Consider the following 21,433-nt stretch of genomic DNA (forward strand, 5'->3'; position numbering starts at 1 on the left):
TGTTCTCGGTTGGAACCACCTTGTTCCTCAGCCTCTAGCACATCACGGTTCATGGCTCTTCAAAGCTTGCAACTGTAATTCGGTCTATCACTTGCAACTGAGTCTTGCAAATTGAACTTGCAACTAAGCTTGTACTCGGTAACTTGGACAACAATTCGGCTTGTGGAAGTTTGTTCACGGCTTCACAAGTCTAACCTTGGGTCCCCCACCTTCAAGGGTGGTCGATCTCTTCGAGTAACACTACTCTGTCCTCTACCTCAACCCCCGAACTTTGTTTCACAATCAATAAAAATAAATGAGATTCCAGAGGAATTCCCCTAACCAATTCACAAAGTACAAGTTAATGAGTTGTTTGCCTTGAGGATAAGCGAGAACTTCTCAAAACACCAAACAAGATAACACTCTCAATGAAAGTACCAATTAATGTTAAGGATCTCAGTCTAGTCTCTAAACACTAAGGTCCATGAGCTCGCCTTGGTGATGGTGATGACCGAGTGAGTCTTGCCAACTTGCTTGGCCTTCAACTTTTGTGGCAATGGATGGTCCCTAAGCTGATGAAGGTTTAGTGTTTGAGTGATGGAGTGATGATGATGATGCAATGGGGTATTCTAAGTGTTTGATGAATGCAATGCAATGTGGTTCGACTAGTGCTTGTTCTTGAAAATGGCGCCGAAATGGTATGGGCTAGGGTTGGAGGCGTGTAGTGTCGTTAGAGTTTGGTGGCTAGGGGAACACGCAAAAGAGGTAGTGGAATTAGGGTTTGCATGAGTTTAGGGTTTGGATTAGGGTTGGCAAGATTGGATGATGGAATGAGGTTAAACGGATTGGAGATTAATATGGAAAGATTCCTAAATGGTAGGAATCTTTTAAAGAAGGAAAATGATTCGGTTTTGGCTATTATGGAAGGTTTTGGGTTGACCTGAGGTAAAGTAGGAAAGTAGGAAATGATGAATAACAATTCCTTAAATCAAGGGATTTGATTTTGGATGAATTCAAAGAATCCTAAATGATAGGAATTTCCTTATGGGACTTAGAGATTTCGGCTAGGGTTTAGGGAGGATGGAGGAAAGACTAAATATGGTAAGTGGACTAGGGTAAACACAATAGTGGCCGAAATATAGTGCATGAAAAGATTGAATGGATGCAATAAAATATATGAACACAATGGGAAGTATGAATACTCAAGAACTTGAATGAACACAAAGATAAACCAATAAACTTTGATTCAGAATTTGTACAAAGATGAAAGAAAACCTCATATATTGATAGAATGAATCACACCTATTCACGAATTGTGTGATTCTCTCTTAGAGGATTCACGAATTGCACCCCAAAGAGCTTTATCTCAAGAACAATAAGTCGTCCACAAAGGGAATTGTCAAAATATGTAAAAGAAATGACTAAGTGTCATATTTATAGAGATTATAAAGTGGAAACCCACCACCAAAAGGACCTTTGAAAAATATTAAAATAAAAATAAAAGAAAGCAATAAGACAGTCTTGTTAAGAGCCATGGTGGCCCGTTGCATGCATTGGCCCATGGGTGGGCAAAGAGTGGTTCATGGCCCACGACTGGCTTGTCTGGCTCATGGTTAGTCTAGTCTGGTTTGGTTTGATGGTGGTCGTGGCAGGGTGCCATGCATGGGCCTGTTGGTGGGCACGACATGGTGCCGTGCATAGCCCGTTGCTGGACATGACAGGGTGCCCTGCGTTGATGTTGCATGGCCCAGGCAGGTGGCTTGGGCGTTGATGCTGCAAGGCATAGGCTGGTGCCATGGGCTGGATGACATGCTTAGTGGGCATGACATTGGCCTTGCCTGCAAGGCACAAGCTGAAGCCGTGCACTGGATGGCATACCTGCTGAGGCATGCCACTAACCTCGTTGGCTGCTACTCGGAGATGCGCGCATGGACTTGCGGCGCAAGGGCATGCATAGGAGTCACGTGCCACCTCCTTCTCGTCATGTGTTTAGTAAATGTCAATGGCCTTACCGTGCAAGATGTCCTTTGTGAAGAAGAAGTTCGCCATGTCTGGGCTACCCTAAGGCCTGAACACACGGAAGAACCTTAAGCCAGTGAGGGAGAAAGCTTGTAGATATGGTTGTTGGTGTGAGTGATTTCTTTGCCAGCTTTCTTCGTGGTGGCGTAGAGACTCGCCTGGTGGGTGACGAAACTTGTTGGAAGAGATAGAGCTTGGTGGGGCCAACGAAACTTGGTTGGTGTGATGGCATTGCCCGACTTTGGCGACGATGGACCTTGTATCGTGTGATAGGATTCTTCCCAATGTTCACGTGTTGAAATTCCAAGGAGGCATGACTTGCTTTATTGGGGGCCGTTAAATGCTCAAAGAGGAATTGGACATTAAATCATTAAAACCCCTTTCTTGACATGGGGTGATTCGATCTCTTCCCACTTGTAAAATTCAAGTATTCTATACCACTTAGCCAAAGATCTACTTTGACTGTACTGCAGACCCATTTTATTATAACTATATATAAGTCATAACTTATAAACTTTCTATAATTCTTCTATTTTTAAAATAATTCATAATTTTCAAAAATAAATCCCAAACTATTAATAATAATAAATATAATATATTTATTTTGAAAATATTTCTAACAATATTTTGAAAAAGATGAAAGCTTCAATCAGCTTCACTTACACAGAACAAATAAAGGAATTAGATATATGTGGCACACAAGCAATAGAAATATTGCCATTATTATAAAATAAGACCACTATATATAATTATATATATAGCATACTAATTTATTCTTGATATTCATGTACTGATCAATATTGTGGAAATAATTCAAAGCTAAAATTACAAATATAATAAAGATCAGAAATAATTTATACAAGTCTCAAATAAAAAAAATTTGAGTAAGTTTTTATAAAAAAATATACTCCATATTAAAAAAGTGTTAAAAAAATTAATTTTTTAACTCTCTCTCTCTTCCATTTTTTTTTTTTTTAAAATTCATAAGGAGCCTAACGGGACTTGTAACTAGCGACCCATTGATGTTGAACCCAACTAAATGACAATAGGAGATCAATTTAATTAGTTGGCTGTCTAGCTGGATCGGTTGCATGATTAATCGGCCTGGTTCTGTTGATCTGACTGCCATTCCAATTCTACTGGTCAACGTTTTGCTCAAGCAGATTCATGAATGGCTCCAGACTGCAGCCTATCGAAGTATGACTAATCATGTGGAGGTAATTAATATTCATTTTGGGTTAATTAGAAAAGAGGAGGGATACATGTCGTATTTATATTTATATTTATAATATTCATTTTAATATTTTTATTTTAAAATTTAAAATTTTTAATTTTCAACGTATCAATAACTAAAATGTAGAGAAGTAATTTTTTTATAAATTTTTCTTAAATATATTTAACATTTTTAAAAATATATATGTCAATATTGGAGGATAGTGAAAATATTTTTAAAAAATGGGAAATATACAAATTAAGTCTGAGATAATGCATGGGTATCTGCATGCGTAAGTATAAAGTAGTGAAAGAATCGGCCATGAACATGATCATTTAGATTTTGGAGTGAGCTCTAAAGAAATAGCTATCAGTGACTCAGTATTCTGCTTGATTTAATTCCTCTCAAGGGTATTAATTAATTGTGGTATTTGGTATATTTATTGACGCAAGATTAGAGAAGTTATTAATCAAACCTTATAACCATAATTTATAAAAGATGAATTCTATCTATCAATTACTATTTATTCTTATACTATACTTATAATTTTTTTATAGAATATAGGAATATTTTTCATAAAATGTGAGGTGTAAAATAATGAACAGTGACCGATAAAAATAATTTTTCCTTATAAAATGTATATAGTTTCCAATTTGAGTTGTTAAAACGAATTATAAAGACATGACCGTTGAAAGGTCTAACCCAGCATTAATAATATTCGAGCATATATGCCACAATGCTTATATATTTGTTGTTAAAAGCAAGCTAGGCCTCATTAATTTCTCCGAACTAGACAATGTCTTCAACGTTGAAAATAATGCTATTCATGGTGCTCCTATCCCTCCACACCTTCTCCAGTCTAGTCTCAAGCCACCAGCACCACCCCCTAGACCCTCTAACTCGATCTGAGTTCACCCTGGTCCGCACCATAGTGCAGAAATCGTACCCTAGCTCGATCCATAACCTAACCTTCCAATACGTAGGTTTGGACGAGCCAGACAAACCCAGAGTCCTTGCATGGCTATCGAACCCAGCCTCCAAACCCCCACCTCGGCGCGCCTTCGTCATCACACGCCTCGCAAAAAAATCCCACGAGATCGTAGTGGATTTGTCGACACGTTCGATAGTCTCCGATGCTGTTTACGACGGACATGGCTACCCTTTGCTTACCATTGACGAACAATCTACTGCAATCACACTGCCCCAAACATACGAGCCATTCATCGAATCGGTTAAGAAGAGGGGGCTGAACTTATCCGATGTGGTTTGCTCCACTTTTACGGTCGGATGGTTCGGAGAGGTGAAGATCAGTGCGAGGGTGTTGAAGCTACTGTGTTTCTATACAGATCATGGAACGGTTAATCTGTACGTGAGACCAGTGGAGGGAATAACGTTAGTGGTTGATCTAGACGAGATGAAGATTGTTGAATACTATGATAGGTTTAGGGTTCCGGTGCCAAAAGCTGAAGGAACAGAGTACCGGGCATCCAAGATGAAGCCACCGTTCGGTCCTCACTTGAATGGTGCAGCCTTCCTGCAACCGGATGGACCAGGGTTTAAGATAGATGGTCACACTGTCAGGTCGGTGTTTCTTCTCTCTTATTTCTTTACTCATCCAACGCCATTTTTGTTTGTATGATATATAATCCTATCCGGTCCGGTTGGTCCCTCTTTTTTTGACATATTTTAAAATTAAATTGGTATATACGTACCAGTTTTAGGATTTAAAAAATCGATATCACATTGATTACGCTTTATATTTTCAGTTTTATCCATTTCAATTTGATTTGATCTGATCCGATTTTTTTAATATATAATATATATAATATAGAATATAATAATATAATGATAATATATTATAATTATATTATAGACTATATATAATATATTATAATATTATATATTATATATTATATATTATATATTATAATATATAGTAATATAGATTAATAAATATAACTATTAATATAATAGACTATAGTAATAATATATAGTTATTTATAATATAAGATTTTAAAATTTAATATTAAATTAATTAATAATTTATCATATAATACAAAATTATTTTATATATAAAAATTATATATAATATAAGAAATTAAAATATATATGTGAACTAGTTTGGTCCAATCTAGTGTTTGAAAAAGAAAAATCATAACTAAACTAATTTTAATTAATTTAAAAAAAAATAAAATCGATACCAATATGAACCAAATTTAGTACCGAACCAAACCTACCTTATCTAATTTATCGATATTTTTTTTCACTCCTAACTAAATTAATCACATTATCAAGGCTGGCTAATTAATTTAAGCTTTGACTTTGCTATGGGCGATTGGTTTAAGCCATCTCTCTCTCTCTCTCTATCTCTCTCTCTCTCTCTCTCTCTCTCTCTCTCTCTCTCTCGTTTTTCTTTTGCTGCGCGTGGAAGTGTAGGAGACATGGTTGATTATTCCCAGGTTCTACCTAATTTAGGTTCATGCATGGAAATTGGACAAGTGAATTGACTAGTTTTCTAATAGAATGTTATAATTGATGATCAGGTAGAACCTAAATTAGGTAGAACCTGGGAATAATCAACCATTGACTGTTCACATTGACTGTTTAAGATTATTCTTTTCCTTTTTTCCCGATTTGACTGTTCTCATCGTTTCCATCACATGTTCTCCTCGATCCCATCAGTCGTCGATCGGGTCATTTTCTATACTTTCACCACCTTCAATTAGGGTAGTGATAACGGTACTATCTATCTACAACTCATCTATTATTTATAATATTTTTATTTTTTTATTATTTTATTTTAAATATTTTTTTAACGTCTTTAATTATTAAAAAAATTTAAAAAATATATAAATTTATTAATTATCACTTCCTTAATTATTAAATAAAATAAAAAATTATAAAAAAAAATTAAATATAAAAAAAAATAGTGAATGAATAATAAGAGGATAATAACCCTATCATTTTCCCTTCAATATACGATATAGGAATGAAGACGACGTGCTTGGCAAAATATCAAAATCCTCTTCGTGGCCTTTTTTTTTTTTAATAAAATAAAATAAGCTACATCAGCAGGCGTGCACGAAGTTGTTTGTATGTAAAAAGAAAATGATAATAGATAAATGAATAAATACGAATTCATATAAATGTTTTTTAATAGTAAATTATATTCTTTTTTAAGATAATTATATAATATTTACAGACTCCACAATTATATATAGTATTATTCATGCTAATGTGCTGCCTAACTAATTTATCTTTTTATTTTGACCGTTTATATATTTAATTTTTTTTAATTTTTGTTTTACTTAATAGTTAAATAAATAATTTTTAATATATTGATGTATTTTTTTATTTTTTAAAAATATTTAATGATGTTTAAAAAATATGAAAAGAAAAAAAAAAACAAAAGAAGTGGCACACTAGCACCACTCAAAATAAAAACAAGCAGAGGTAGGCTGGTCATAGCCTCCCATAAAAAGACTAGACACATACCCGGTTACTAGGTTAGGAAAAGAAAACAAGTAATGCTAGCTATAACTACAGCTCAAAGTATTTACAAAAAAGAAAAGAAAAGAAAAGTGAAACCCATTATAAAAACGTAATTTGTTTTTTTCTCTATGAAAACAGGAAAGTTTGAACAATTGAACTTGCAAAAATCATTTTTTATTAAAAAAAAAAAACATTGTCAGAACCATCTCCCTTCAGCCAGGTGATTTAGATTCAGAGATGAGTTGAGATGGTTTATAAATAATAAAATAAAAGTTAAATTATTTATTATATTTTGTGTAGAAATTTAGAAAAGTTATTTTAAAATTTGAAAAAGTTGATTTGTTTATTATATTTTATGTGAAAATTTGAAAAAATTATAATAATAAGATGAAATAAATTAAAATAAATTAAAATAGATTACAAATACAAACGAGACCTTAGGCTTATATCTAACGCCTGATATATATAGGCTGGCTAGGAGAGGCCGGATCTAAGTTTTTGTGATGGGCATGGACTAAATTAAAGATCAGGGCCCAAGGACTAAATGACCCTCCAAAGACTCTCATTTTAGTAGTTTTGTAACCCACAAAAGACATTTACGATGCATGACAGGCCCAGGCCTATTTCTTATTGTGGGGTCAAGGCTTGGGCTTAAAGGCCGAGTCTAGTATAGGGAACTTGAAAATACTGCCAAACTAACATTTATTTTTGGTGGTTTGCTGGTCAGTTGGGCCAATTGGGTCTTTCACGTAGGATATGACGTTCGAGCCGGTCCAATAATATCTGCAGCATCGATATATGACCTGGAGAAGCAGACATATCGCCGAGTCCTATACAGAGGATTCATATCGGAGTTGTTCGTGCCTTACATGGACCCAACCGAGGAGTGGTACTACAAAACATTCTTTGATTGCGGTGAATTCGGGTTCGGTCAATCTGCGGTGTCACTCGAGCCCTTCGCCGATTGCCCTTCTAATGCAGTGTTCTTGGACGCATATTTTGCCGGAGCAGATGGTTTGCCCGTGAAAATATCCAATGCTTTTTGTATATTCGAGCGCTATGCGGGGAATATTATGTGGCGTCACACTGAGATGGACATTCCAAATGAAGTTGTAAGTCATATTATTATTATATTTCACTCGCGCGAGTTACTTACTATTGGTTGATTTGGACATGGCAAGTACAGATCGATGACAATTTTATGGTGAATTAAGCAGATAAGGGAGGTCAGGCCTGAGGTGAGCCTTGTAGTGAGGATGGTCGCAACAGTTGGCAACTATGACTACATTCTTGATTGGGAACTCAAGCCCAGTGGTTCCATTAAATTTGGGGTATGGAATCATCCATCTTTTTTGTCATTTATGAAGTTTGATGCTAAGTTATATGATCAGGAAACATGTACGTAGTGACTCTAGTATTAGTATGTCTGTATGTGTAACATTATTACCAACTTTTAAAATAATCTTGGCATATTCCCTATTTTACCTCTATCTACAACCAAAATGGGAATCAATTGCATATTTCAAAATAGAGAAGAAAATGGCAATTTGAATAGTTTGATGATCATATTACAAAGAGTGATATGTATTAGATAATATGCAGCGTGGGTGTACAAAATTAATTAATTGGTAATGTAAAGCTTTCTCTTATCTGAATGATATATAGGTAGGGCTAACGGGAGTGCTAGAAGTGAAGGGTGTGACATATACTCACACAGATCAGATAAAGGAGGATGTCTATGGCACCCTGTTAGCAGATAACACAATTGGTGTGTACCACGACCACTTTTTGACGTACTATCTTGACCTCGACGTGGATGGCGAACCCAACTCCTTTGTCAAGAACAAGTTGGAGAAGATCCAGGTAACAGATGGCCACAGCTCACCAAGGAAGAGTTACTGGACAACTGTGAGTGAGACGGCTAAAACTGAATCTGATGCACGAGTTCAGCTGGGCTTGATGCAGTCTGAGTTAGCAGTGGTGAATACGAACAAGAAAACCAATTTTGGGAACAACGTCGGTTATCGTTTGATTCCAGGGTCAGCAGCACAGCCCCTTTTGTCATATGATGATTACCCACAAATTCGGGGAGCCTTCACCAATAATAATGTGTGGGTCACACCGTATAACAAGTCAGAGAAATGGGCTGGAGGATTATATGTTGATCAAAGCCATGGAGATGATACCTTGGAAACTTGGAGCCTCAGGTACCACATGATAAACTGAACTAGGAAAAAGAACATATATATGAAATGATGATATTAATTTGATTGTTGATGATTGAGTTTGATTTGTTTGTACGTGTGTTTGTGTCTGTGCAGGAATAGGGACATTGAAAACAAGGATATAGTATTGTGGTACACAATTGGATTTCATCATGTCCCTTGCCAGGAAGATTTCCCGGTGATGCCAACCTTGAGTGGTGGGTTTGAGCTCCGGCCGACCAATTTCTTTGAGAGCAATCCCGTCCTCAAAACAAAACCTCCCAAGCATGTGGACTGGTCTAACTGCACTACTACTTCCACTCACCCGTGACTGTACTTCATTGTGTTAGAATTATTATAAGAACCTCCATGATCCCCCGGGAACGTGTTGTAAAATTTCGTCTTCTACCGGATTTATATATAATCCTTGTCGGTTTTATCGTAATAATTAGCAAAATGATCAGCAGGGGCGCCGGGCGTTGCCAGGAATAATTGGTTCTTGTACAGTGATGTTAATTGGATCCCAATTGAATCTTAATTACTATAGTCATCTAAGATATATATATATATATATATTATTCATGACAAAATGACGAAGCAAAACGATATATATTCCTAAGTCTTTTAACAATCACTCTTTCGTCATCATTCTTGACATGCCATTAAATAATTATCCGATAATTAGTAACCAAATAATAAATACTTGTCCGCACTATAAAGGAATAATGATTAAAATACTTGTAAATATATATCATTTTCCAAACCAAAGTACAACATTCGTTAGGATTATTTTACATGAAAAAAATGGCTATCTACAAATAAATAATTCATTCTAAGTTACAGAATCTGAATTTAAAATCGTACGTACGTAATGTAATATGAAGTGAAAAGTTACAATGGCCGGGCTGGTCATGTACGCACGTTAACATGCATTATTACATCGAATGCATGCATGCATGAACAAGTAGTAGTTGTGTTAAAGTAATGGGTTGCTTTCGAAATAATTAGCTGGTCGTAGCTCAAATTCATTATGAACTGCTGGCATCACTGGGAAATCTTCTTGGCTTGGAACGTGATGGAACCCTACCGTGTACCACAAGACAATATCTCTGTTTTCAATTCCTCTATTCCTGCACATTATGCACGCATGCATTCAATTGATTGTCTTCTTAGAATTTAAAATCCCCATTAAATTAAATTAATTAAGTAGAACTCAATGTTTACCTCTGGCTCCATACTGCTAACCCATCATCTCCTCGGCTGCCATCCGCGTAGAAGCCTCCAGCCCACCTCTCTGTCCTGTTATAGGCGGTCACCCACACTTGATACTTCGTATAAGCCGCTCTGATCTGTGGGTAATCATCATCGGATAAAAGAGAATTGGCCGGCCGTCCGGCAATCAACCAGTAGCCCACCTCGTTCCCGAGCCTTGTTTTCTTATTGGGATTCACCACCCCCAGCTCAGCTGGCTCCAAGCCCAGGTTGACCCTAGCCTCGGCTTCCGTTTTGGCAATTTCTCCAACCACAGTCCAGTAACTTTTTCTCGGTGAGGTGGCGTCCGCGGGGTGCGACGCTGATGATCTTGCTGTTCGTAACTTGGCTTTGACGAAGGAGTTGTCGTTACCGTCAACGTCAAGGTCGAGATAATATGTCATAAAATGGTCGTGGTTTACGGCCACCGTGTTTTCTGCCACCAAGGTTCCATACATATTTTCTGTCATCTCTTCTACGTTAATGTACGGCGTGGCCTTCATCTCCGGAATACCTGTGAGATCCACCTAGAATAAAATGCCAAGTAATTTTAATAGAAGAAAACAATTTCATTTTTATAATAAAAATATTATTTTTCAATTGTCCGACTGAATTGGATCATTCAATTATAAAAGAGATAGACAATCTTACTTTGGATGATAGAAAGTGTTTCATCTCATCTCTAATCACATCTTATTATTATAAATTTTTTAAATTTCTACACAAAATATCATAAATAATTCTAATTTTTCAAAACCCAAAATAATACTAATATTAAAACATAATATTCTAACAATATTTTATTCAACTTTTAATTTTTATATAAAATCATCTTATCTCATTTCAGTGTCCAAATTACTCCACCTCAATATTACTCATATAGGATTTATGGATAAAATGGACTCCACATAAGCATTTAATGTTTTGTTTATATCTCTGCATTGAATTATCTGAGTTAAAAAATGTGTCAATCTGAATTATTCTTTGCTCTTCAGAAGAAGTAATCATGATTATGTACATCCATGATGGAGAAATTGAGGAAAGAAATCTTTGAAGAGAAAGTATGAATGTTACCCCAACTTTGATGCTTCCACTTTGTTTGAATTCCCAATCGAGTATATAATCATAATTACCCACGGTGGCTATCATTCTAACCACCAAACTAATCTCCGGCTCTCCACTTCTTATCTGCAAGAAGACCATTTTCCACCTTATGCTAACATTAATTGCCACAAACAACAACTACAGAGAAGGGGCGAAAAAATAAAAGTCAGAACGATAACCATAGCTTAACAACCTTACCACTTTGCCTGGAACATTAATTTCAGTATGTCTCCAAGCTACATCACCACCATATCTCTCAAAAATGCAAATAGCTCTTGTTACCATCTGTGCCTGTCCATCCGCCCCAACCATATACCCATCCATATATGCAGCATTCTCCGGGCAATCAATCGATGGCTGCAGGGTATCGGCTGATCGTCCGAACCCGAATTCACCGATGTCCATGAAAGTCCTGAAATACCATTCACGAGTTGGATCAGAATATGGTACAAATGTTTCAGATGTATGTCCTCTGTATAGCACACGCCGAAACTCCCTTTTTCTTGCATCGAATATCGAAGCTGTTGATATGATAACTCCTGCTCGAGCATTGAATCCCACATGGAAAACCCATTTACCCCATTTAACCTCGTGGTCATCAATGGTGAACCCTCCAGTACGGTCATTTGTGATGTTGTCTCGAGTGTTTGAATTGGGATTCCCTTTCGATGACTGAAAATCAGTACCCTCAGCTTTAGGCACAGGTGCTCTGAATCTGTCATTGAACGTTGTAATCTTCATGGAATCAACATCAACAAGCATCGTTATCCCCTCGATCGGCCTTGCAAAAACATTGACTGACCCTTCACGATAAAAGCATGCAACTTTGAGAGCTCTTCTTGTAGCAACTTCCCCATACCAACCAACTGTAAAAGGTATGCAAGAAACTTGAGACAAATTCAAGCCCCTTCTCAGAATCGAGTCCTTGAATTCGGGAGACTGTAGAGGCAGTTTGCTAGCTTTGAAAAGCTCAGTAAAGGTGAGAGGAGGGTAGCCATTGCCGGTGTGGAGTTGGTCGGAGGTAATTGAGCCAAGGGTCAGGTCCAAAATGAGCTCCCGTGTCTCACCCCCGGCTCGAACCACCACCTTGGCTTGACGATTAGGCTTTTTGCTATCATTGCGTGAAGAAAGCCACCTGAGGACATCTTCTTTTTCTGGCTCTTCAAGATCAACAAAGTGAAAGGTCAGGTTAGGGAGAGAGGCTAGGCTAGACTTCTGAATTATGAGCCTTATTTGGTCAATTTCAGTAGGGTTCAGAGGGTCTAGGGGGTGATAAAGACCGGAAACGAAGCAGCAACAACATTGTAGGAGACAAACCAGAACTATAAATGGAATACTCATGGCCGATACTGTTTTATAAACTCGATCTCCGACAGCACAAATTAATAAGCAAATTGTAAGTGTAAAATGCGTAAGCCCAATACTTTAATTTAACATAGAAATAAAAAATTATGAAAAAAAAGAGAGAGAAGATAAATCACATAAAAAGCATGACCGAGATATCATCAAAGGACCGAAAACAAGGCAACAATATAAGCTTATCCTTATAAAGGCGCTGGCTATAATTTTAGAACATCATGGCTATATATATAGTTTGATCTGTTCAAACGTCGTTTGACACTATATATATATATAAAACCTCTTGAAAATCAACCACACACTGTTGGGAACCCTAGCTGTAGTAATAAGACACGTACTCTTGAACTATTCTTATACCCCACTTCCTACCTTATAAACACAGTCTTACATTAATTTGACAATATTATTGCACATTAATTTATGTAAAAGGCCGGGCAGGAGGCGCACAGCCGTAGCTTTAAAGTTGCAACATGCAATTAATTAATTTCTTAGACTTGTTCCGGAAGCACGAGATACACGGCCACTTGCAATATTGTCCTTTTCTTACGTTGAGAGCAAGAACTCAGTGACTTCGTCTCCAGCCTTTTGCTTTAACGCTGAACGAGGGGCATTGTTGCACTTAAAATATATAGAGGAACAATGGGAACGGAATTTTCAATACAAATAAAAAAATCAAGAATTTATTAATATATTGGAAGGAAATGTTTTAGTTACGAAAAAACTTTATGAAATTAAACTCATAAATTGACATGATTTAATGTCATGTGCATGGTATATCAGATTAGTTCATGTAAAATTACTTTTGTTATAAATTAAATATAATAACGTATCATATGAAATCGCATCATATTAATACATATATAAGGAACAAGGTTGTATGTATAATATATAGTTATCTGCATGTCTATATCATCTTTCTTTTAACTGCATATTCCGAACTAAATATTAATCCCAACCGACCGATCATGAATGTTATCTGCAAAAGCAAATTATTTTGTGCTTGAGATTGAATCGTGGATTAAGTATAGGTTTGGGGGGTGGGATGAGACACAAAATTCTCATCTCATCATTACACATTTTTCAAATCCTCATACAAAATATAATAAACAATTCAACTTTTTCAAATCCTAATTCAACTTTTTCAAATCTCAATACAATAATAATACTAAAACATAATATTTTAAACACTAAAACAAAACATAAAATTCTCATCTCACCCCCCAAACATGTCCTAAATATATATTCAATAATTCTCTCACCTATAACCACGAAAGGTATATATCCCCATGCACAACAGCATATGGAACTGATCATGTTTCTTGTTTACTTTAAATCTATTATAAAAAAGGGAATACGTGTGCAATGGATCGAGTGATTATATGAGAAAAAACAGGCAACTAATTTGTCAATATTATTATATATGGGTTTTGAGGACCGGCCGGGTTGCAGGTGTATTATTCGGCCTTTGGGGGGGTTGGGCAAAGTGTAGATGCAGTTTCCTTCAAGTCGAGTGCATCCCGTACGCATTAATTCAACATACGGTTGCTGCAAATAATAGGGATTCTCTCTCCCGTACGCCACTTATTTCAAACATGGTGGCCGCTGCTCAAACTCAAAGTCGTTGTTGAGTGCATGCATCACGGGTACTGGCCAAAGTCTTCCGAGTAAGGTACGTGATGAAAGCGGCACGTACGTGTACCTTTTTCATTACACGATTCTTTTTCTTTTCTGTATCCCTTTTCTTGCTATTCAAAACACGGATTGCATACGTTAAACGAATATTCAAACATCAATCCCCGTCCCAGCTGAAGCTAGGGGTGACAATTTTTCGGTCCCTTTACTCGGTCTCGGTCTATGGTGTCTCCAAAACTTGGTTTTTAATCTGGTCTTGGAGTATAGTTTTTTTACTAGACCGGATCAAAACTGACCGAATCACTTATATATAAATTTTTTTAATATTTTTTAAATATATAAGATATTATTTATATAGTAGTTGCATAAATTAATTATGTAATTTTTTTAATCTATCACCATTGATCATATAAAATGTAAAATAATACATACTATCAATTAACTAATATATTATACGATAAATCATATGATAATATATGTTATTATATATAGATACATACTCTACTAAAATACTAAGTTAATAACTATTAAAATCATAAATATAATTATAATTAATTTTTTTAATAAGTTAGTTATATAATCTACATTAAAGAGCTCACTTAATTTCGGTTTTATTAATTTAATTAATTTTTTGTATTAATTTATCTACCAAAAAATGAAATGAAAAAAAAAATGTGTCCTAACACATATGGATCAAATCAGACCAAATTAGACCGATAGCTAACAGTCTGGTCCAGTCCTTAGGGATAGTCCTTAGGGGTAGTCGCGGCCGGTCTGGTCCTATTCGAAAAAAGAATGGATCGAAATTTATGATTCGTGACCTCGAACCAGACTGAACCGGACCGAATTGATTACACTCCTAGCTGCATCACATCTCGACCCTTTCAAAGCAAAAGACAATACAATACAATCCTTAAGTAATGTTATAAGTTTGGTTCAATCCTTCAGAGTTCGAAAAAAAGATTTAAGTTGCATTTGAGTAGTTAAGTGATTTTAGATAATTCACATAAACCACTTGAAATTATTTGTGCAAGTCCCCCATAATCCACTTGAGATTGAAATGACAAATATAAATTCCATCAGAACCGTTGTGATACAGACACGTGGCAGCCCCACATGCCTGCCAGGACCTTAAGATAGAATGTGGGCTCGTTGCGTGAGCCCACAAGGCTTCATAAAAGATTTAGTGGCACAAGTATACAAATTAATCAGCACCGACAAGTAGATCAGCCCCGAAGCCCAACGGAAAGGCAAGCTCGAGCACAGGACCCGGTCATACTCCACTTGAATTCCAGCATCACTCAGCCGAATACAGAGAGAGAGAGAGAGAGAGAGCGTCACAACTAGCAATAAATTAAATAAAGAGTAATATTAAATAGAGTTATGGATTGCGGAAGTATCTACATTTTTTTTAAGTATATTTTATTATTAAGAAATTAATTTTTTTTAATATGGATCACGTAAAAAAAAAAAAACAAGAGATAGCAGAAGACTCCAAAGGGAAAGATCCCAAATGTCTAACGTCAGTACTAGCTAATCGAGTAACAAAGGCTCGATACCTCGACGGACGACACCCGAAGATTGACGACAAAAAACGCCATCATCAGAACCAAAAACGTATATCATGTACATCCTGAATGTTGTCGATTTTCAATTCCCAATGCTACAGTCACTCTTCTTTTCATTGGACCTCTATTGATAAACAATTCAAACATCAGTTTGACTTCTCCAACAGCAAAACCCGACACATATTCCTACCAACTCTCTGCTAACGTTGAAACCAACCTATAAAATATGAGAGATCACCAAACTAATACAAGAACAACGCTACAAAATCAATGTTTTCAAATGCATGGTTTTTTTTTTTTTTTTCACTATATATAAAGTCCAACCACGTAGGTACAAAAGATTCTATCAACTCCAAAATATTAATAATAAAAAAACTCTCATTTTTCAAAACGACAAAAAAATAAGAGTATAAAACATCAGATTTGAGTCGGAACAGAGATATGCTTTCTTTTTTCAACGCTAGCTTTGGTTTAATTTCCTGGTACATGATGCATACAGTACTTCTCTTTCCCACCATATGATTTCAAAAGCAAAATGTTCGCCGTCTCGACGACGGTATGTATCTTGTCCCATGCATGGCGTTTTGCGCCCCACCAAACCCTAAAAACTTGTAGACTTCGTAAACTCCACAAACCTCAAACTTGGACATAATGCACACTTTCTCACACCCCACCTCGCACGTCGCTGTAATTTCTTCTCTCTCTCTCTCTCTGTTTTATTTTTCCTCGTCTCTCAAACTTGAACTGAGAAATAATTAATCAATTATTAGCTCTAGTGTCATTGAGATGTTAATCCACTATGTACTCTCTCTTCTTGGGTTACTGAATTCTATCAGAACCGTTGTGATACGGACATGTGGCGGCGTCTGATGTGGGGAGAGACGATGGAGATTAGTCCACCAAGTGGGGGCCTCATCTTTGACCTGTAAATCATCTCATCGTATGGCCTCCTGTAGAACTTTAGAAACGGTAGAAACGACTCCCGGGACCTGTCGCCACGGCTGACGTGGCACTCGGCCCTGCGGAAAAACATGGCCGGTGATTGGAGGAACGAGGGCCGTGGGGTTCGGGGGTGGGACATTTTGCTACGTTCATCGCCGGTAGTACGCTGTGGCAACGGGGTCGAGGGGAACAGGGACTTCCTCGTTGGCTTAGTGTAGCTACCCCCGTAGATGCTTCCAGGTGGCGTTCTAGCAGCCGGTGATGCGAAAGAGAGGGACCGGGCGTTGAGTGGGGAGATGAGTGCGGGGCCTAGAGAAGAGTATTGGGTGGTGGTGGGTCCTACTTTGGAGGCCGACGTGTCGGCTAAGCTCAGGTACCATGGTTTGAGCGAGTCAAGGTGGTGCGAGACCGTGAACGAGAAGCGGGAGGACGAGCATGAACCGATCTTGGCCGACGATTTCAACGACGAAGGGTCAAATCGGAGGGACGAAGCTCGTGGGTAGCTTGTGAAATCGTTGAAGTCCAACGATTCTTCAAAATCTAGTGAGGATACCACAATCGTGGCCGTTGATAGCTCAACGAACGGTCGAGCACCCTGCATCCACAGTACTATGTAGTTAATATAGTAACCAATCTTCGAATATAATATTATTGAAATGGTAATTTGAAAATGGACAGCCCTTCTCGTTTAACAATTCACAACCCGAAAATAAATTTGTCAGAATATCATGCATGCATGTCTATAGACTTGACGACTTCTGATTAAAGACAACAACAGAACCTTCAAAATTTCAGCTTAATTTCTACTCTTAGGATATCTTATTAGAACAACGAATTTTAGTTTTGGCATGGGTCCAATAATTTTATTACAAGGTAGCTAGCTAGTTGAAACCCAACAAAGGATGAATTGAAAGATTGGACAGAAAAGTGAAACGGGTTGTTCGAGGATTGACTTAGAAATCCAAAGCAAAAGATGGGACAGAAAAGTGGTTCTCGTTGGTGGTTAAAAAGTAACAAAAATTCAACAGAGCAAGGTGGCATGGTTTTGAATCTCACGTACCTTCCATAGATAAGAGAATAGAGACGGAGGGTCAATGACAAAAGCCTTGTGTAGCCGGCTCGGGTAGTACTCCGCCACCATTTTCAGCGTTGCCAGAAACAAATTCATAAAAGCTGATGCAGACCTGAAATAGCCTGAATGAAACATTTTTTTCAAAGTAATTAACCTCGCTCGTAGTACTTATATATCCGTTTAAAGAAAACATTAAAAGAAACTCTATTTCACAATGAAAGTAATTAACAAAAACGTAAACAATAGCAGAGTTATTTTATAATTAACGTCAATAGGAAAATTAATTAATTAAAAGGCTGAGCACTGCAGAATCCTGGGTACTTCTGCTAGTGAGCATTTATTTAAGGAAACAACAGCTTTGAAATTGACCACTTCTAGGAGAGTATAAGCACCAAGTCCCGATAATACCCCCACGCTTCCAAACCATTATTCGGGACTCGACCATGACATGACTTCAGGGGCTCTCCAGACTAGACACTTTCTGAGAGTATCTCAGACAATGCCGGTGCTCCGACACAGTCACAGTGGCATCCCTGGTCTCGTTGACAAGTAAGGCTGCGACGTACATGATGAGTCATGACCAGCGTGCACGTACAGTAGAGACTAATGAGCTAAACGGAGCTGATACTCAACTTTATATATATATATATATATATATATATATATATATATATATATATATTTTCTTTCAAATCATTTTTAAACATCTTTAAATATTTTTTAAAAATTAAAAAAATATATTACTTCACTAATAATTATTTTCTTAATTATTAAAAAATAAAATAAAATATTCGTTGAGGGGCAAACTACGGATCCAAGAATCATTTTTCTAATTTAAAATGGCTAAAATTAACTTAATTGGCACCATGTAATTTCAAACCTACACTTACTTGCGTCGAAAAGAAGAACGAAGTGCTCGACGTTTTTTTGCATGGTTTGAATAGCCACCTCCAGTGTAAACACAAGCAAACGAGTAAACCTGGCAGATTAAAACATGGAAAGAAAATCATTCTAATTAATACCGTGTGGGACTTTATTACAAACGTGATGACAAAAACTTCCTGTACTCACACTTTCTGCGAATGGAATTTTTGGTAATCTTGCTTGATCCGGAAAATCTGCAAAAGGGTGGTACAACAATTGTTCTCAGTCTCTCAGACTCTCTCTTTACAGCTCGCATATCATGCATTTTGGCAAAACATAAAAACAAAAGAACTTAGATCAGCAAGTGGGAGGTAATTACCAAAATGGGTCTGTTCTCTTCATCGTGACCGGCCACATAAGCAATCCCGTCGCTGAGCTCGGCCGAGAACTCGTCTGCTATCAAATGCTCTATATATCCAAAATGAAACGAGAGAACACAGACATTTTAACAAAATGACCGGAGACTTGAATTTTTGAATTCTTTTCTTTTCTGTATCGTGCGTGCATGGAGAAGTGCTAGTCACTTTAATCATTACGCGGAATGTAACTTTAACGCTTAATTCAAAGTGGGAAAGTAAGATTCGTAGCCCATACTGAGACCAATAAAGAAAGGAAAAGAAAAGAAGCTATCTAGCAACGAAAAGATCGTGGGTGGCTGCAGATCAAAACAGTAGGGAAAGCTTTTGAGAAGAATAAGGAGGAAAGGATTACCGGTGCCAATACTCTCTCTCCAAGCAAGGCAAGCCCTCAAGTTCTTCGCAGCCTTCTTCACACTATCCCCCTTGGCTTTCAGAAACCGTTCTACGCAAGCCTTGTTGCAGAACTTCTCCTGTTAACAATCGTGTCGTCACACATAAGTGTAAGGCAATAACAAACTTACAAACAAGTTCCAGAAAATGATTAGCAGTTTTATCCCTCGTACATAAAAACAATTTGAAATCATATTCATTCTTCAAGAAATGAGAACTAGTAATATTAGTAACAAAGATGTCAAGCACTGATCTATGCTCAATATTGTTTGAAAATAGCAAGGTTTGGTGACAAGCAGCATAGTGAGATCAAGGCGAACCCACACCCACCTGCTTTACTGTAAGTGGGGCTTGTTTTCTGAGAAGCTTCAGAACAGCTTCAACCTTTGCGTCTTCTTTCTGATCCTTCTGCTCTTTCTTCCCCATTTCGAGAAAACTTAGAAATCTCCGAGAAAACACGAATATCCCCAGCTTCTGATTCACGCAACCATTTAAAATTCGAACTCAAACTAGCTTGCAAATAGCGGAGAGAGAGAGAGAGATTTTAAGACTGAGATATAAGTTGAATAAAAAAGAGAGGTCTCAGAACAGGAATTTATAGCAAACGACGACTAATAACGCCGTTATGAACACACTCCCGCATGCAGACATTTAATAAAAAGCTATCTCTCAACGTCAACACCGCAGTACCAATGCATCAATCATAGAGACGGTACGATAACGATTCGTTACGGAAACCGTCACGAGTTCAACCCCACTGCGACCATCCGTTATAGCCTCATTATTATTTTTCCATTGTTGCCCCTCCTCTGTTTATCCTACTTGATGCATTTTCGGTACACGCATTTAATTTCATACGTCGTTTAGGAAAAATAGAGTTTCCATTTTAAGCCGTCTACTGAAGCTAGCCATTTTATGTGCTGCGTCAGAAGACACAAGGGGTCTGACAAATCTACAGCTCATTTATGAAGGCCTGTTAGCCAGCCGGAAATGCGATTGAGGAGGGGAGTGAGAAAAGATGCTGGGAGTGGCATTTGATGTAATTGTACGAGAGACTACTTCCTGTCTTCGTAAATTTGACAAGGGTTATGATGATAATTTAGTAGACTGACTGAGTTTGATGATGCGGCCGAAAAATATGGATGGAACCCGTGAACGGATATTATGGGTATCGGACGTACAAAATGAATGTCTCAGTGTTTTCGGGTACTATGGTTGGCAGAATTTTGTTGGGATTTATTTGTAAGTAGGTAACTTTCTTTTGCTGTATCTTCTCTCCATGGTGTCAATATAACAGTAGTTTATTGTTTCTTCTTCAATCTACTCTCAATCATGTGCATCCTCGTCTCTCAAGTTCTGAATTATATCACGGCCTCCCCAATTGAAATAGAGAAGTTCTAAGTTCAAACTGATCATATGTCTTAAATTTACGTGATTTCATGTTATATCATGTCGAATCTATTTTATATCATATCAAACTATATCAATTTATAAATTTATTTTTATAAGTTGTTTCAGTGAATGACATATTTCTCATTAATTGAAAAATGCATCATGAATCTCTTTTTCATAAACTCATGTATTTTTTCTTATATCTTTTAAAACTCTGTCTTTTGATGTTTTCATGGCCATATATAACACTTTCAAGAAAGTAATATTTAATTCAGAAATATTTTAGCCACAAAGAGATCTCACAAAAGTATATTCACAAAATGACGTGAGTTGATGCATGCGATACGTTAGATTGTAAAGTTATTTTTATTGTAAAGTAGATCTAACGTATCATATGAAATAATGTCAGTTTATGAATTTACTTTTGTGAGATCTCTTTGTAGTTGTAGTACTTATCTATTTAATTTGGATTGATATATAAAATTCTCGAAAGCTGGCCGAATGGTGCTGCGTTAAGTGAAATGCGTGGGATC

General features: G+C 36.9%; 3 protein-coding genes across 3 annotated transcripts; 1 reads left to right on the forward strand and 2 right to left on the reverse strand.

The window, feature by feature from the left end:
* Positions 1 to 3,904: 3,904 nt before the first annotated feature.
* Positions 3,905 to 9,434, forward strand: LOC109005850 (primary amine oxidase-like). The gene is made up of 5 exons (XM_018984915.2): positions 3,905 to 4,792; positions 7,431 to 7,815; positions 7,921 to 8,034; positions 8,369 to 8,910; positions 9,025 to 9,434. The coding sequence occupies exons 1-5, from the start codon at positions 4,008 to 4,010 to the stop codon at positions 9,236 to 9,238; spliced, it is 2,040 nt and encodes a 679-aa protein (XP_018840460.1). The 5' UTR covers positions 3,905 to 4,007; the 3' UTR covers positions 9,239 to 9,434.
* A 186-nt stretch (positions 9,435 to 9,620) lies between these two features.
* Positions 9,621 to 12,818, reverse strand: LOC109005849 (primary amine oxidase 1). The gene is made up of 4 exons (XM_018984914.2): positions 11,461 to 12,818; positions 11,233 to 11,346; positions 10,132 to 10,685; positions 9,621 to 10,037 (listed from the first exon to the last, which is right to left on the reverse strand). The coding sequence occupies exons 1-4, from the start codon at positions 12,601 to 12,603 to the stop codon at positions 9,884 to 9,886; spliced, it is 1,965 nt and encodes a 654-aa protein (XP_018840459.1). The 5' UTR covers positions 12,604 to 12,818; the 3' UTR covers positions 9,621 to 9,883.
* Positions 12,819 to 16,118: 3,300 nt separating this feature from the next.
* Positions 16,119 to 20,057, reverse strand: LOC109005848. The gene is made up of 7 exons (XM_018984913.2): positions 19,839 to 20,057; positions 19,471 to 19,588; positions 19,079 to 19,167; positions 18,907 to 18,953; positions 18,726 to 18,814; positions 17,824 to 17,957; positions 16,119 to 17,358 (listed from the first exon to the last, which is right to left on the reverse strand). The coding sequence occupies exons 1-7, from the start codon at positions 19,932 to 19,934 to the stop codon at positions 16,654 to 16,656; spliced, it is 1,278 nt and encodes a 425-aa protein (XP_018840458.1). The 5' UTR covers positions 19,935 to 20,057; the 3' UTR covers positions 16,119 to 16,653.
* Positions 20,058 to 21,433: the final 1,376 nt, after the last annotated feature.

This window comes from Juglans regia, chromosome 12 (genome assembly GCF_001411555.2).
Source record: "Juglans regia cultivar Chandler chromosome 12, Walnut 2.0, whole genome shotgun sequence".
Lineage (NCBI taxonomy): Eukaryota > Viridiplantae > Streptophyta > Magnoliopsida > Fagales > Juglandaceae > Juglans > Juglans regia.

Bases quoted from the DNA above. Each gene is read 5' to 3' on its own strand.
- LOC109005850 (XM_018984915.2), top strand. From the start codon at position 4,008: ATGTCTTCAACGTTGAAAATAATGCTATTCATGGTGCTCCTATCCCTC. The intron at 8,035-8,368 runs GTATGGAATCAT...AATGATATATAG, and splicing joins GTGGTTCCATTAAATTTGGG to GTAGGGCTAACGGGAGTGCT. The intron at 8,911-9,024 runs GTACCACATGAT...GTGTCTGTGCAG, and splicing joins TTGGAAACTTGGAGCCTCAG to GAATAGGGACATTGAAAACA.
- LOC109005849 (XM_018984914.2), bottom strand. From the start codon at position 12,603: ATGAGTATTCCATTTATAGTTCTGGTTTGTCTCCTACAATGTTGTTGC. The intron at 10,686-11,232 runs GTAACATTCATA...ATTTTATTCTAG, and splicing joins GTGGAAGCATCAAAGTTGGG to GTGGATCTCACAGGTATTCC. The intron at 10,038-10,131 runs GTAAACATTGAG...CATAATGTGCAG, and splicing joins TTAGCAGTATGGAGCCAGAG to GAATAGAGGAATTGAAAACA.
- LOC109005848 (XM_018984913.2), bottom strand. From the start codon at position 19,934: ATGGGGAAGAAAGAGCAGAAGGATCAGAAAGAAGACGCAAAGGTTGAA. The intron at 18,815-18,906 runs GTGAGTACAGGA...TTAATCTGCCAG, and splicing joins AAATTCCATTCGCAGAAAGT to GTTTACTCGTTTGCTTGTGT. The intron at 17,958-18,725 runs GTAAGTGTAGGT...TGTTTCATTCAG, and splicing joins CGTTCTTCTTTTCGACGCAA to GCTATTTCAGGTCTGCATCA.